Raw genomic sequence first — 13,840 nt, forward strand, 5'->3', positions numbered from 1 at the left:
TTTTATTTCAAATAAAAATAACAGTAACAATGTCTCACAATAAAGATGTTTTGATTATTTAATTTTTGTTGTTAAAAATAGGAACAAAGAATCAAATTACACACAATAGAACAAATAAGTTTTTCAGGTACAGCAGGTTTCTTTAACATGTAGAAACACTGACAGACGTCATGATCGAGTAAGACTGGCTCATCTTTCAGGAAGGTCAAAGGTCATCATATGGGTTGCTCATCTAATGAGAGATAGTTATCAGGATTTGACTGATGATAATTTGACTTAATCCTTATTTTATGTTTTCTCAGAGTTGTCAAAGTATCAGATCTGTGAATCCTGTTCTGGAGGAGGTTTATTTAAAGTAACACACACACACTGATCTCACTGTCTATCTGAGGATTCATTACACACATTTATTCTGACATGTTATTTCACTGACAGTTCAGCTGTAGTATTAATGTAATGAAGAGGAAATAAGAGACTCTATAACATCTCACTGTTACTGATTCATCATGAGCTCAAAGCATTATGGGTAGAATCTCTCTACAGTCTATCTGATTCATCAACACAGTTTCACTGATCCAGAACAAAACAAATAACTAAGCCTAAACCCAGGATAGAGCGGTTGAGTGAATGTGGTCTGGACTGTGTGGATGAGGCTCATTGTATCTCCAGAGACGCTGTAGAAGGACAGAGTTCCTGCACTGTGATCCACATACACTCCTATTCTCCTGCTGATGGACTTTACTGGGAGTTTAGTCTCTATGTTATTGTGCCAGAATGAGTAACCGGAGGAAGAACAGAACAAACTCCAGGACTGATCATTATATCCAAACAAACACTTATTACCCCCTCCCTTCCTGCTGATGCTCTTATATGACACTGATATACGCACACCAACACTCCACTCAATCTCCCAGTAACAGCGTCCACACACACTCTCCTTACACAACACCTGCCACGCATGATCAAATCTGTCTGGATGATCAGGATACGGCTGGACGGTGTTAGTGTAAGTAATCACTCTGTTCCTCTCAGACAGATGGAGGTATTTATTTACTGTGTTCAGATCCAGATTGAGCTGATGGGAATCTGATGGAGATAAAACACATCAGAATCAGGAATTATCAATCTGATCTTTTAATGTTTCTGAACTCTTCATGTTCAGCATATCATCAGTGTCTCAGTACAGTTTACCAGAAACACTTAAAAAAAATGTATTTTTGTCTTGTTTTCAGTCTCAATATCTAATAATCCTTAATCCCATGTGCTTTTACTACATAACTAAATATAAGTAAATTGACAATAGTTTTTTTTTTTTTCTTATTTCCTGGGGAAAAATCAAAATAAAGTGAGTTTTTTGCTTAAAACAAATAAAATGATCTGCCAATGGGGTAAGAAAAATAATCTTATTTCTGTTTAAAATCTTGTTTCTTGTTTCTGTCCCAAAAAAACCCAAAATTATAAAAAAAAAAAAAAAATCCAGAAAGCAAAAAATATATTTATCTATTGGTAATGTCTTATTTGATGTTTTGTTCATGTTCTTTTTTATGTTTCACTGCTATGTTTGTTATGTTTGCCAAGTGCTTCCTGTTGTCATGTGATGCTCTTGCTCCTCATGTGATCTTGCCACGCGCTCGCCTTCTGAATAGGCTTGTTCAACATGAACTACACTAGCCTGTCACCAGATGGCGAGATCTGCCGGTTGCAGGCAGGGAAGAAGTACAGAGACGGCTGTCAGGTAGGACACTTCGTGTTTTCCATAGCGTACTGAACTAACATCATTCATGGCAAACCACACGATTTTGCATTGATTGTAGTGGATTGAAATAATATATATATATTTTTGTTAATGTTTTGTTGGAGCATCAGATATTCCATACAGAAACCACACAACATCCTAATCATCAACGAATCTGACCAATGAGAATAAAGTGTGTCGTCATCAAGGATTTCATAGCCAATTTTGAGCAAATGTAGCACCTGATCTAGGTGGCTGGTCTCGTTTTGCTCTCGCGGTACTTTGATGTGATCTTAAGGCGGCTGCAGCGCCAATCAAAGTCAGACAAATTTTCTTTTGTCAGACGGCAGTCGATCTTTGCGGCACCACATGAAGACATACATGCCCATTGTGTCATGTTGTCATTGGTTGTTTTAGTCATGTGGTTTTGTAATTGGGTCATTGTCTTGATTGTTCACAGGTGTTCCTTGTTTGTCACTCGTGTCTCTCTGTGTAAATAGCCCTTGTGTTTCATTGTTCTCTTGTCTAGCTTTGATGTTCCCTGTATCACTGTTGGGTGAGTTTTATGTCAGGTCTAGTTAAGTTATGCTTAATCAAGTCTTTGTTTATTTTGTACACCAGTGCTGTCCAACCCTGCTCCTGGAGTGCTATGTCCTGCAGATTTCATCATGCGTTCAAGTCACGTCGGGAAGATCATATATTTTTACAAAAAATACGATAGCATCATACTATAAAAATGTAATATGTAACAATAAAGTTTACAATGGCTTCATAAATTAATTACAAACATAAAACAGCAACATACAACCATTGCACATTCTTTGCTCTACATTTTCTAAGTTGAAGTGTTGTTATTTTGTGTAATTATTTTAGAGAAGGCACACTGCCATCATACTACGACGAAAGTGACTTGAACGCACCTAGCATTGTAAACACAACTTCCCACCTCGTAAATACGAACTTCCCAGGAGGACTTGAACGCACCATCAGTTTCAACTGTGCTCTAACACTCCTGTCTGTAATTATCACTCAGCCCTGAACACCACGATTAGCTGGTTCAGATGTGTTTGATTGGGGTTGGAGCTGAAATCTGCAGGGCGGTAGCACACCAGGTTCAGGGTTGGAAACCCCTATTGTACACGTTTATGTTAAATAAATACTGCACATGGGTTCAAATCAACTTGCCTCCAGTGGATAAGTTACACTAGTAAAAGCATCTTGATCTAAAGGAACACTCCACTTTTTTTGAAAATAGGCTCATTTTCCAACTACCCTGGAGTTATACTCGTATTGTTTCTTTATTCAAAACTATAAAAAAATTTGCCTGTAGGAATAAAATTGAATGATTTTTAAAGCCATTTAAGGCCTTAATTTTCACAAAATCCATTTAATGACTTTTAATGCTTTTCAATGTCCCGCGAATCCCCTGTTGTTGTTTTGATTCAGGAGGAACCGTAAAAGGTGGCTGCGGGTTGTTTCCGGTGCTCCATTATTGGATGTTTTATGTTTCCACCTTATTCCTATGCCTATGACGCTTTGTGTGAATTACAGTATAATATATATAATAATAATACTTGAATAATTTTTTAAAAATGTATGACATTTTATTATACTCATCTTTCAACCATCCAACGTTAAAAGGACATTTAAAAGTGTAAAGGCATAAGCAAGTACTTTAAACAGACCATGAATAACCCCAAAAACATTATTCTTTCCACAGCAATAACGAACTGGTTAAATATCACTGTAGTAATATAAATCTGTATTATGTAACATACCTTTTACCTTAATCAAAAATGTTAATTTACTTTACCATTGCGTGATACTATTTCAAAGTGATTTCTGTAATTTTGACAGATAATACATTTTTATTTACCTGTGAAAACAAACCTGGAAAGAGACATGAGGAATTGAGGAGAAAAACGAGAGATTCTTCGTGCATTCCAGTGAATTAATGGGATATATCGTAAATTAAATTGGGAGAATAGACTGAAATGATTACTTTGAGTCTTTTTGAATGAGAGTTCCCCAAACTGGAAGTGCCACCCATAATTCATAACACAGTAGGCTCATCAGGAATAAGGTGGATGATAAACTTTGCATAGCATGAAACGCGCTGCTGAGGTATGATGTCTTCGTGAACAGGGTGTACGAGGGTAAAATATAACATATGTAATTCTGACCAAATAAAATGATTGAATTTGATGTTCCTTCACCTTAAACAGATGAGTATATATATATATATATATATATATATATATATATATATATATATATATATATATATATAATTTCTGACGCACTTGATTTCGCTACTGACAACATGACAAAAGCATTCAGAACATGAACACACTCTGAGTTTCTCTGCTTGTTTTCTTAGTGACTTACAATGTAGGAAGTCATTCCTGGTTCTGGGAACAATTTTGGTGAAAGTGACTGTGGAAATCAACAGACATGAAGAGTGTGATTATCATGTCAAGAGAAAATGATCCCTGCATCCGTTCCTAACACATTTCTAATATGATCTTCTACATGATATGAGATGATAGAGGATCATTTCTGAGAGCAGATGAATCTCCAGGACTTTACCTCTGTCAGAGATCTTCTTGAGCTCCTCTTTGCAGAAATCCTCCAGTTTGTCTCTCAGCTGACGGACAGATTCTCTCATAACATCAAAAGAGGAGAGAGAACTGAAGGGATCGTCATTCACCTCTGTAGATTCAAGAGGAGCTGAGAGAGACTGGAAACTCTACAGAAAACAGAAATTAAAGCTCATCACCTCCACACTTCAGACAATAACCTGCACTACTGTCAGATTTGAGCAGCTCATGTTGATCTTTAGTAACTCTCCTCAATCCAGCACTTTCACAGCATCAGATTCATTCTTCTCATGTTCATTATATCATGTTAGAGCTGTAAGTTCTAGAGTTTGACACTTACACTATATGTGAACTTTCTAGGAAAACACTTGATGATCAAACATCTGCCAATAACTTAACAGATCAAGAGCATCAATGGAGTCACATGACAGGGTTGAGTAGATTTGATCAGGTAAAGCAGCTTAAAGTCAACAAGTAGATTGACCATTATTTATAACTATCATTTATATATAGCAGTTAGTGGCTCTTAAACTCACAAGGACTCTTAGGACACGATCCCAAGATCAGGTTTTGTGGTTTAAATATGCTGAAGCATCACAAATTAATTTGACAGTGAAGTCCTCAAACAGGAAGTGAGGCTGTATATTAATGTGTTACTGAAAATTATTATAAAAGGTTTCAGCAAGTTTGAAGATTATATGATTTTCGTAAACAAAAAGAATTTCTATAAAAAAATAAAAAAAAAAGACAAGTAAAAGGAGGATGGGAAATCTAGCGGGGGAAACTGGTACCAGTGAAGTTTTGAGCTGTTCTCTGGAAGCTCACTATATCTTTCAGAATAATGTTTCCTAAGAGATTTCCAGAGCTGAACTGCATTTGTAAGTGTGTCTCTCTCAAAAGAAGAAGATCAGATGAGAGTCTGACTGATGATTATATAATAACCGAACACACAGATCAACACTTCAGTCAACGGCTCATTCTGCTCTCAAGAAATGTTTCTCTGTGAGTCTCTTGCTCAAGTCCACTATGATCCTGTTCTTCTAGATCTCTGTTACCTGCAGGAAATGGATGTGATCCTGTGTGTGTGAAAGCTGCTCCAGCTCAGCGTCTCTCCTCCTCAGATCATTGATCTCCTGCTCCAGTCGCTCCAGTCGTCCTTCAGCTCGACTCACTGCAGTCTTTTCCTGATCTCTGATCCGCTGTGTGGCCTCAGAGCGGCTTCTCTCAATGGAGCGGATGAGCTCAGTGAAGATCCTCTCACTGTCCTCCACTGCTGTCTGTGCAGAGCGCTGTTAGGACACACATCACAATCACACAGTGGCTTCAGTGAGTCTGACTGAGACTTCTCAAACTTCTCTTCTTCTCCAAACTCACCTTATGAGACTCCACAGCCTCTCTCAGCTGCTGAAGATCTTTCTCTCTCTGTTGGATCCTCTGCTGGAACAACCTCTGCGTCTCCTTCAGCTGGTGCTAAAGGACAAACCAATGACAGGAGAAACATCACATAAATCGTCAAGTAAACAGAAATGAATCCAGTATCTGTGAAGTGCTGAGATTGAGGGTTAAAGATCTTGCATAATAAGGTTATAGGTTCATTCATAAGTGTCAGCATTATTTCATCAATGTCTAGTTTTATAGAGATAGTTCACCCAGAAATGTAAATTATTTCATTGTTTACTCATCCTCATGTCTTTACAAACGTTTTTCTTTTGCAGAACACAAAAGAAGATATTCTGAATAATGTCTGTTTCTAGAGCCCAAATGGCCCAGACGGAAGAGAAGAACTTGTTGAACAAAGTTGCTATTTTTATTTATTTGTTTTGCGCACAAAAAGTTTTCTCGTTGCTTCATAAAAATGTTGTAGACCACTGTAGTCATGTTGACTGTTTTAACAACATCTATAGTACACTTCTGGATTCTGAGAGGTTCAGTGTCATTGCTGGCAATAGACCTTTTTCACATCTCTGGTTACTCAGAAGCGGAAGTCGTCTTAGTTGGGTAAAATTCTGGGAGGTGAATGAGAGAATACATTAAATATATTTTTTTGTGTTCCCATTTTCTCAAATAGCAAAAGAAAAACTCAACAACAGCGTTTTCACAACTTAAAAAAAAAAAAAAATAGAGATTGATAACAGCAGTCAGTTGAGAGAAAGATGTCAACTTTACAGTCTCTCCCATAGCCGCTGTATTAGAAACATCTTCACAGCAGTGTTTTTTGAAAAGTTACCAATGTTTCTTACAGTATTCACAGAGACCAGAGCCATGTAGTTTTTTTGTAATTTGATGAAAAGATAATACAATACTAAGAATAGTGTTATTAATGTACATACATTTAAAAAAAAATAAAGATATAAAAGAGTGAAAGATTTACGATGCTGATGACAGTTAAAACGTGTCATCTGTCTGTGAAAAGGGTCCAATGGAGGCCTCACTGAGCCATAGGATTTTATCAAAAACATCTTAATTTGTGTTCTGAAGATGAATGAAGGTCTTACGGGTGTAGAACGACATGAGGGTAAGTAATTAATGACAGAATTTCCATTTTTAGATGGACTAACCTTTAATACTGTGACGAATTCAAACGCTGTGTAGAAACTGTCATGTGATCGAGATCAGCCTATAATCTCCTGTTCTGATCTCTCACTGCATTTGTCTGGGCTGATAAATGGTCCATGCTGGACAACTCAAACAAGTAGCATTGATGTTTTGATGGCATTTTTCATATGCAACAGAAATAGCAGCTCTTATCAGTTGGGCAACATGGTGGTGGCACCAGTGCAACCTCAAACAAAATTTAGTTGTACTGACAAGAAAGTCTGGAGCCCTGATGACTACTCACTTTTTGGTGTGAACTACTAGTTTGAAGGGGTCCTATTATGCTGGTCATTGGTTTCAGATGTTCCTACATTTTTCGTAATTTAGAATACATTTTATAACAAAAGTTATTGATGATGCCATGAATCAGGGTGCATCATCGACTTTTACCTGTTGTCTGTGTGCGTCTCATTTTTCTGCAGCTCGTGACCTGGACAATAAGCGCTGATTATTCGGTGCAGGTGGGCACAGATCACAAGTTGATTTCCCTCACTTATTCCTGTTTCCCTTTTACTCACTGCGGTGTCCGTCCTTTGTGTGACTCCTATCTTGGTTTGGACCTGCTCCGTGTCTCTTTGTTTTCTTACCTGTTCTACTGCTGTGCCCAGGACGTCTAGACAAGGAGTATACAGCTGGCCATGCGCTTGCTATTCTGTCTCGTTCCTCGTCCTGTTAGGTATCGCCCCTGAGGTGGTCTCCACAGCCTGTGTCCACAGGTGTCTGTACAGACAGCTCTGGAACTCTCTAACCTTCCTTTGTTGCCCGTGTGTGTCACTACACTTTGGAGGTTTGTTATATCCTGAAGTGTCAAATAAACTATCCTCTGCTTTTGGGTTCTCTCTTCACGCACCTTAGCAGAATCTGCTGACCTTCATGGACTCAGCAGAAGATGCAGAATTTCACTGAATTCTCAGGCAGCAAGGTGATCTTCTAGGAAGGCAGCAGGAGGAGATCAATGCCTCTCATCGCGCTTTCCCAGAGCTGTCTCTCCAGCTAATCCAACTATCAGAATGGCTTGATCTGGTCCAGATCAACCCTTCCGCGGCTCCTATGGTCCCTCCTTTGCCCGAATCTGAGGTGGCAGTTCCTTGCTGTGCCGAACCTCGCCTCAATCCACCTGCTCCATACTCTGGTGTGCCCAATTCATGCCATTCTTTCCTGTCTCAGTGTTCCCTGACTTTTCCACTCCAGCCACTCCGTTTTCCCTTGGAAAGCTCTAAGGTGGCATTTAGCATCACGCTCCTGATAGGACAAGCTAGAGAATGGGGAACAGGCATGTGGGACAATGGACATGAATGTTGTAATTCATTAAGGAATTTTCATGATTCTCAGGTAGCTGGTATCATCCGGCCCTCTTCCTCTGGCTGGGGTGGGGTTCTTCTTTGTGGGGTCGCTGCACCCCTGCATAGATTATTGGGGGTTGAATGACATCACAGTGAAGAATCGCTATCCTTTACCGATGATGTCATTGGCCTTTAAACTCTTGCAGGGGGCACCCATCTTTACAAAGCTGGACCTCGACAATGCTTATCACCTAGTAGGAATGTGAGGGGGACAAATGGAAGACCAACTTTAACACCCCTACGGGGCACTTTGAATATTTGGTCATGTCTTTTGGGCTTTAAAACTCCCCGGCGGCCTTCCAGACACTCGTCAATGACTTGCTCAGAGACATGGTCAACCTTGACGACATCCTAAACTTCTCCCAGAATGAGCGCTCCAACGGCTGATTGAGAATCGTTTATTCGCCAAGGTGAAGAAGTGTGAGATTTACGCACTGTTGGTTTGGTTCCTGGGTTTTATTCTTTCGCCCGAGGGTATCCAAATGGATCCCACCAAAGTAAAAGCAGTTTCTGATTGGCCCACCCCAGATAGTAGTAGAGTGGTCCAGCAATTTCTTGGGATTTTACAGGCAGTTCATTCGGAATTTTTAGCCAGCTCGCTCTTGCTCTGACTGATCTATACTCAAAGACAATTCTGTTGGTTGGCGCAGGCCCAGACTGCATTTACAAACCTAAAGAGTCATTTTGTTTTGGTTCCCATCCTTGCCACTCCGGATCCGTCTCATCAGTTCGTTGTGGAGGTGGATGTGTTGGAGGTGGGAGTGGGGGCTATTTTGTCTCAGAGATCACCTTCGGATGAAAGAATACATCCCTGCAATTTTTTTTCTCATCGTTTACCCCAGGGGTGGGGTACGTTAATCCTGGAGGGCCATTGTCCTGCAGAGTTTAGCTCCAACCCTAATTAAACACACCTGAAGCTAATCAAGGTCTTCAGGATTACTACAATTACAGGCATGTGTGCTTTTTTTTCAAGGTTGGGGTTAAACTCTGCAGGACAATGGCCCTCCACGTTCCCCACGTTCAACTACGACATTGACATTGGAGGAGTCACGTCACTGGTTAGAAGGCACGGAGGTCCCTTTCATTGTTTGGACCGATCATAAGAACTTAGAATACATTCGCACCGCCAAATTACTAAATTCCCAACAGACTCCCTGGGCACTGTTTTTCAGTCATTTCAATTTTAACATTTCATACCGCATGGGGTCTAAGAATGGTAAGCCTGGTGCACTTTCAGGGATCTTTGAATGCTGAACCTAGATCCACTCTCCCTGTGACCATTCTGCCTCCCGATTGGGTGGTAGCAATGATTACCTGGGGGTGGAGTCCAGAGTCTGCGATGCTCTGCGCAACGTCACTATTCCCGCGGAGTGCCCTGAGAGCCTGTTGTTTGTCCCTGAGTCAGTCTGAACTAGCGTCCTACAGTGGGATCACTCATCCGAACAAGCTTGCCACCCAGGAGCGACTCGCACATGCTGTTTAATCAAGAAATGGTTTTGGTGGCTGTCCATGGCACAGGACGCTCGTCAGTTTGTGTCAGCCTGTCCTGTTTGTGCTGTGGGTGAAGGCTCCAATTGAGCAACATCCTGCGGTGCGAATTGTGTGTTTCGGGCGTTTGACGCGCAAGTTGAAAAATCTGAAAATCTGAAAATTCGCACCGCAGCATGACAGGGGTCCCCAATGTATGTCTAAGTTTTGGACAGAGTTCTGTCGACAGCTGGGAGCAACTGTCATGGTTCAGGGAGCATCAAACTTTTACCTGTTGTCTGTGTGTTTTCTGTTATTTTTCTGCAGCTCATGACCTGGCACTGATCAGCACTGATTATTCGATGCAGGTGCGCACAGATCACAAGTTGATTTCCCTCACCTGTTGCCTATTCCCATTTCCCTTTTATTCTCTGTGGTGTCTGTCCTTTGTTGTCAGTAGATTGTTTTGTGTGCCTCGTCTCTTGTGTTTTGGATTTGTTCTGTGGGTTTTACTTTCTTACCTGTTCTACTGCTGATGTTTGTTATACTTAGGGTTGTTCCGATTCCGATACTAGTATCGGAAATACCACCGATACCACAAAAAAAATTCTTGCATCGGTATTGGCAAGTACTTAAACTCACGTACCGATCCGATACTATTTTCTTAAATAATATTGAGTTGTGCTTGCTATCTTTGCTTAATGCAGCAAGAGAATTCATGGCTCAGAATGCAAACACAGGAAGTTGTGCTGTGTTGCCACAAGCAACCACTGACTTTAAAGACGCGTCACCCCGCGCAACACGATGGTTAAAGAAAGGCTAGGACGGAGAAGGATTCGGCGTGGCAGAATCAACAATCTTTAGAAGATTCATTCAATCAGTTTTCAAAAGACAGCCATCGAGCGATAAAGATTACCGACAAAATTGCAAGCCAAAGAAGCGCAAGGTGCATCAATAGCGTTAGCATTAGTAAACCCAATTTACAAGATGATAGAATTATTTCGCTCCCACAGTGTACACAGCTGAAGTATGGACTCATTTTGGCTATAAAGAAGCCACTAAGGAAATCAACAAAAGTCATTTTGTTTGCAAAATAGGCATGTTAAAATCCAAAACTTAGGAAACGCAATGAATCTGAGAGATCACTTAACGACGTCATCCACGCTGCAGAGAAGCTTTCGATAGAATATGTATGTAATATAAGTATGTACTGCACGTTTTCCTCTCAGTAACTAAAATAAACACACAACAAAATTGACAGCGGTGGCAGCAGAAAGAAAGCATCTGATCATATTGATGTGGATATGGTTGCACCAGCTCTGCAGATCAGTACTTTAAATAGCACTTTATAAAATAGACTGCTTTAAAGCAAACAGCTTTACAGTATTAAATATAAAACAGTCATTCAGTCGTGGAATGGACTATGCTCTTTCTCTTGTTAAATAGTTAACTGCTATACTGTTAACCTTTAAAACATATACACCTAAAAAAAATCCTGCAATCACTTTACTATTTTCCCTTAGATTGCACAAAATAGTGATTAGTGATATAAATGCAAATGATACTGTATTGATTAAAGAAAAGTTACTTGTCAGGTTTTATGCATATGGTTGAGTGTTCTTTATGACACTAATTTATATTTTTAAATTATATTTTTATAAAAAACAACAAAAAATGAGAAATATCACAATATATCGCCTTTCTTACAATATCGCAATATATCATATCATAATCCCTGTATTGTGATATGTCTTGTACAAAATTCTTGGCAATACACAGCCCTAAAAATAATTATATCAATTCATGCAGGGCTAGTAGTATATACAGTTCAATCATGACAACTCTCGGAGTGAATAGATTTAACCAGCATTTTTATTAGCATGGAGCATGGAATGTACATAGGCTTGATTTTGGCGGACGAGATCTGCTTACGCTGCTGCTGCTGCTGCTGAGCAAATACATAATTGTTCAGCTTAGTCAAATATACAAGAAAGGAAAAGCTGCTGCAAAATGATAGAACCCCCGTAGCAGATCTCTACAGGTGGCGCTGGGGAGGAGGTGGGATTAGGAGTTTTCATATTGTGCGGCGTGCTGATCGCAGCTAGGATACGGTATAAATGAAGGGCACGTAAATGAGGAAGTATCTCCGATTGGTTGGTGTCGCAGTACTAAAAGAACCAATCAGCGATAGATAGAGTTTCATGACTGAACTTTGTATATACACACCCAGGTATCGGATCAGTACTCAGTATCGGCCGATACCCTGAGCTCAGGTATCGGTATCGGGAATGGAAAAGGGGTATCGGAACATCTCTAGTTATACTCAGAAGTGTCAAATAAACTGCTGCACTATCCTCTGCTTTTGAGTTCTCTCTTCAGGCACCGTAACAGATGAATCATGATTTTCTTTGTTCTTTGTGTACAAACTTTGTGAAGTTTGTTCTTTTTGAAAACGTTTGTACACAGATTTCATGCACAGATTCATGAATACACATGCTTAGTGAATTAGACCCACTGTTTTTACAACACTTACTCTAAACCGTTTTTTGCAGCCTTACTAATGCAGATTAACTTGATAATCAAAATGTACTTTTAACACATTCCTCAGCAGTATACAACATCAGTCTTTTATTGTGTCCTCACCATTTTTTGTAATGACTGATTTCTGAACTATGCTGTTTCATGCAGGTCTGATGTTATAAATGAAGTTACAAACGTAGGTTCGGGAGGAGCTTAATCATTCAGTCCTGCATCCCTCCCCCTCTCCATCACTGTTTATGGTGAGGTGCGTTACATTTACAAAACAAACTTTATTCGGTCAACCAATCACAGCAGACTGATTTTTGGAAGATGGGTTTTAAAGAAACTAAAAAAAAAAACAGTGTTCAGACAGTGAGGGTGAAAATAGTCATTAAATATGTAAATTTATTCTAGTAGACCTTATAAACAAAGTTATGAACATGTAAATAATCATAATGTGACATCTTTAAGTTCATACCTGTTTTTCTGTCCTCTGTGCTGCAACTGATACAGTGTCGTGGTTTTTATGTTCATCCATCGTACACAGCAGACATATACACTTTTGATCAGTGCGGCAGAAAACCTCAAGGATCTTGTCGTGTTTCGGGCAGATCATCTCCTGCAGTCGTCCAGTGGCTTCAGTCAGATTGTGTCTCTTTCCTTTAAACAAACTCTCATGTTGTTCAAGGTGATTCTGACAGTAAGAGTTCAGACACACCAGACAGGACTTGACGGCTTTGTGTTTTCTTCCAGTACAGACATCACACTGCACATCTCCAGCTCCAGCGAAACAGTCAGCAGGAAGTTTAATCTTCTTCAGTTTCTCCACCAGTTCAGCCAGAATGGTGTTTTTAGCTAAAGCAGGTCTTGGACTGAAGGTCTGTCTGCACTGAGGACAGCTGTAGACTCTCATCTGATCCTCCTGATCCCAGCAGCTTGTAATACAGATCTTACAGTAACTGTGTCCACACAAAGTGGTCACTGGATCTTTCAGGAGATCCAGACACACTGAACACATAAACTCATCCTGAGAAAATCTGGCTTCTGCCATTTTACTGCATGAACACAGAGACACAAACACAAAACAGCTCAACTACACTTCAGTTTCTCTTTCTCTGAAGTCATGTGATTCCTGTTTCCTGGTTCTGTGTTTAAGTGACGTCTGTAAAACAGCTTCCTCATTCCTGGTCTTGAAGAGCCTCATTCCTGCCAAGTTTTTCATGTGTGTTTCCACACACATTGTGTTTAATCAGTCTCAGACACACTCAAAAATGTAAGTTAGAGAGAAGCAAGACAGCACCCTTAAAAGTTCAGTAAATCTGTGTCCTAAATACTACACTGCTACTGCAGACTGAAAATTGTGTTCATAATTACAGTACACACAGTCCAGTGCTGTGGATGCTTTCACTCGCTGATTGGTCTTGATTATGCAACCACAAAACAGCACTGTGAGGTCCAGTGAGAAGCTTCAACAAATGTCTCTGTGATTTAAACTAGTTTAAATCCAGATAAAACAACACTGGCATTCAGTATCTGTGAATGGCCTCTTAGAACAGCGACTTTTTCTTGCATGTGGAATA

The 13,840-nt window shown here is 39.9% G+C and overlaps 1 protein-coding gene across 2 annotated transcripts; it reads right to left on the reverse strand.

The window, feature by feature from the left end:
* Positions 1 to 13,370, reverse strand: LOC137024902 (tripartite motif-containing protein 16-like). Of its 2 annotated transcripts, XM_067392854.1 has the most exons (6): positions 12,739 to 13,370; positions 5,710 to 5,805; positions 5,391 to 5,624; positions 4,325 to 4,484; positions 4,124 to 4,171; positions 1 to 1,086 (listed from the first exon to the last, which is right to left on the reverse strand). In XM_067392854.1, the coding sequence occupies exons 1-6, from the start codon at positions 13,309 to 13,311 to the stop codon at positions 557 to 559; spliced, it is 1,641 nt and encodes a 546-aa protein (XP_067248955.1). In that variant the 5' UTR covers positions 13,312 to 13,370; the 3' UTR covers positions 1 to 556. The 2 variants fall into 2 exon arrangements, with proteins under 2 accessions (XP_067248955.1, XP_067248956.1); XM_067392855.1 differs by lacking the exon at positions 4,124 to 4,171.
* Positions 13,371 to 13,840: the final 470 nt, after the last annotated feature.

The sequence above is a fragment of the Chanodichthys erythropterus genome, chromosome 8, assembly GCF_024489055.1.
Source record: "Chanodichthys erythropterus isolate Z2021 chromosome 8, ASM2448905v1, whole genome shotgun sequence".
NCBI classification, from domain to species: Eukaryota; Metazoa; Chordata; class Actinopteri; order Cypriniformes; family Xenocyprididae; genus Chanodichthys; species Chanodichthys erythropterus.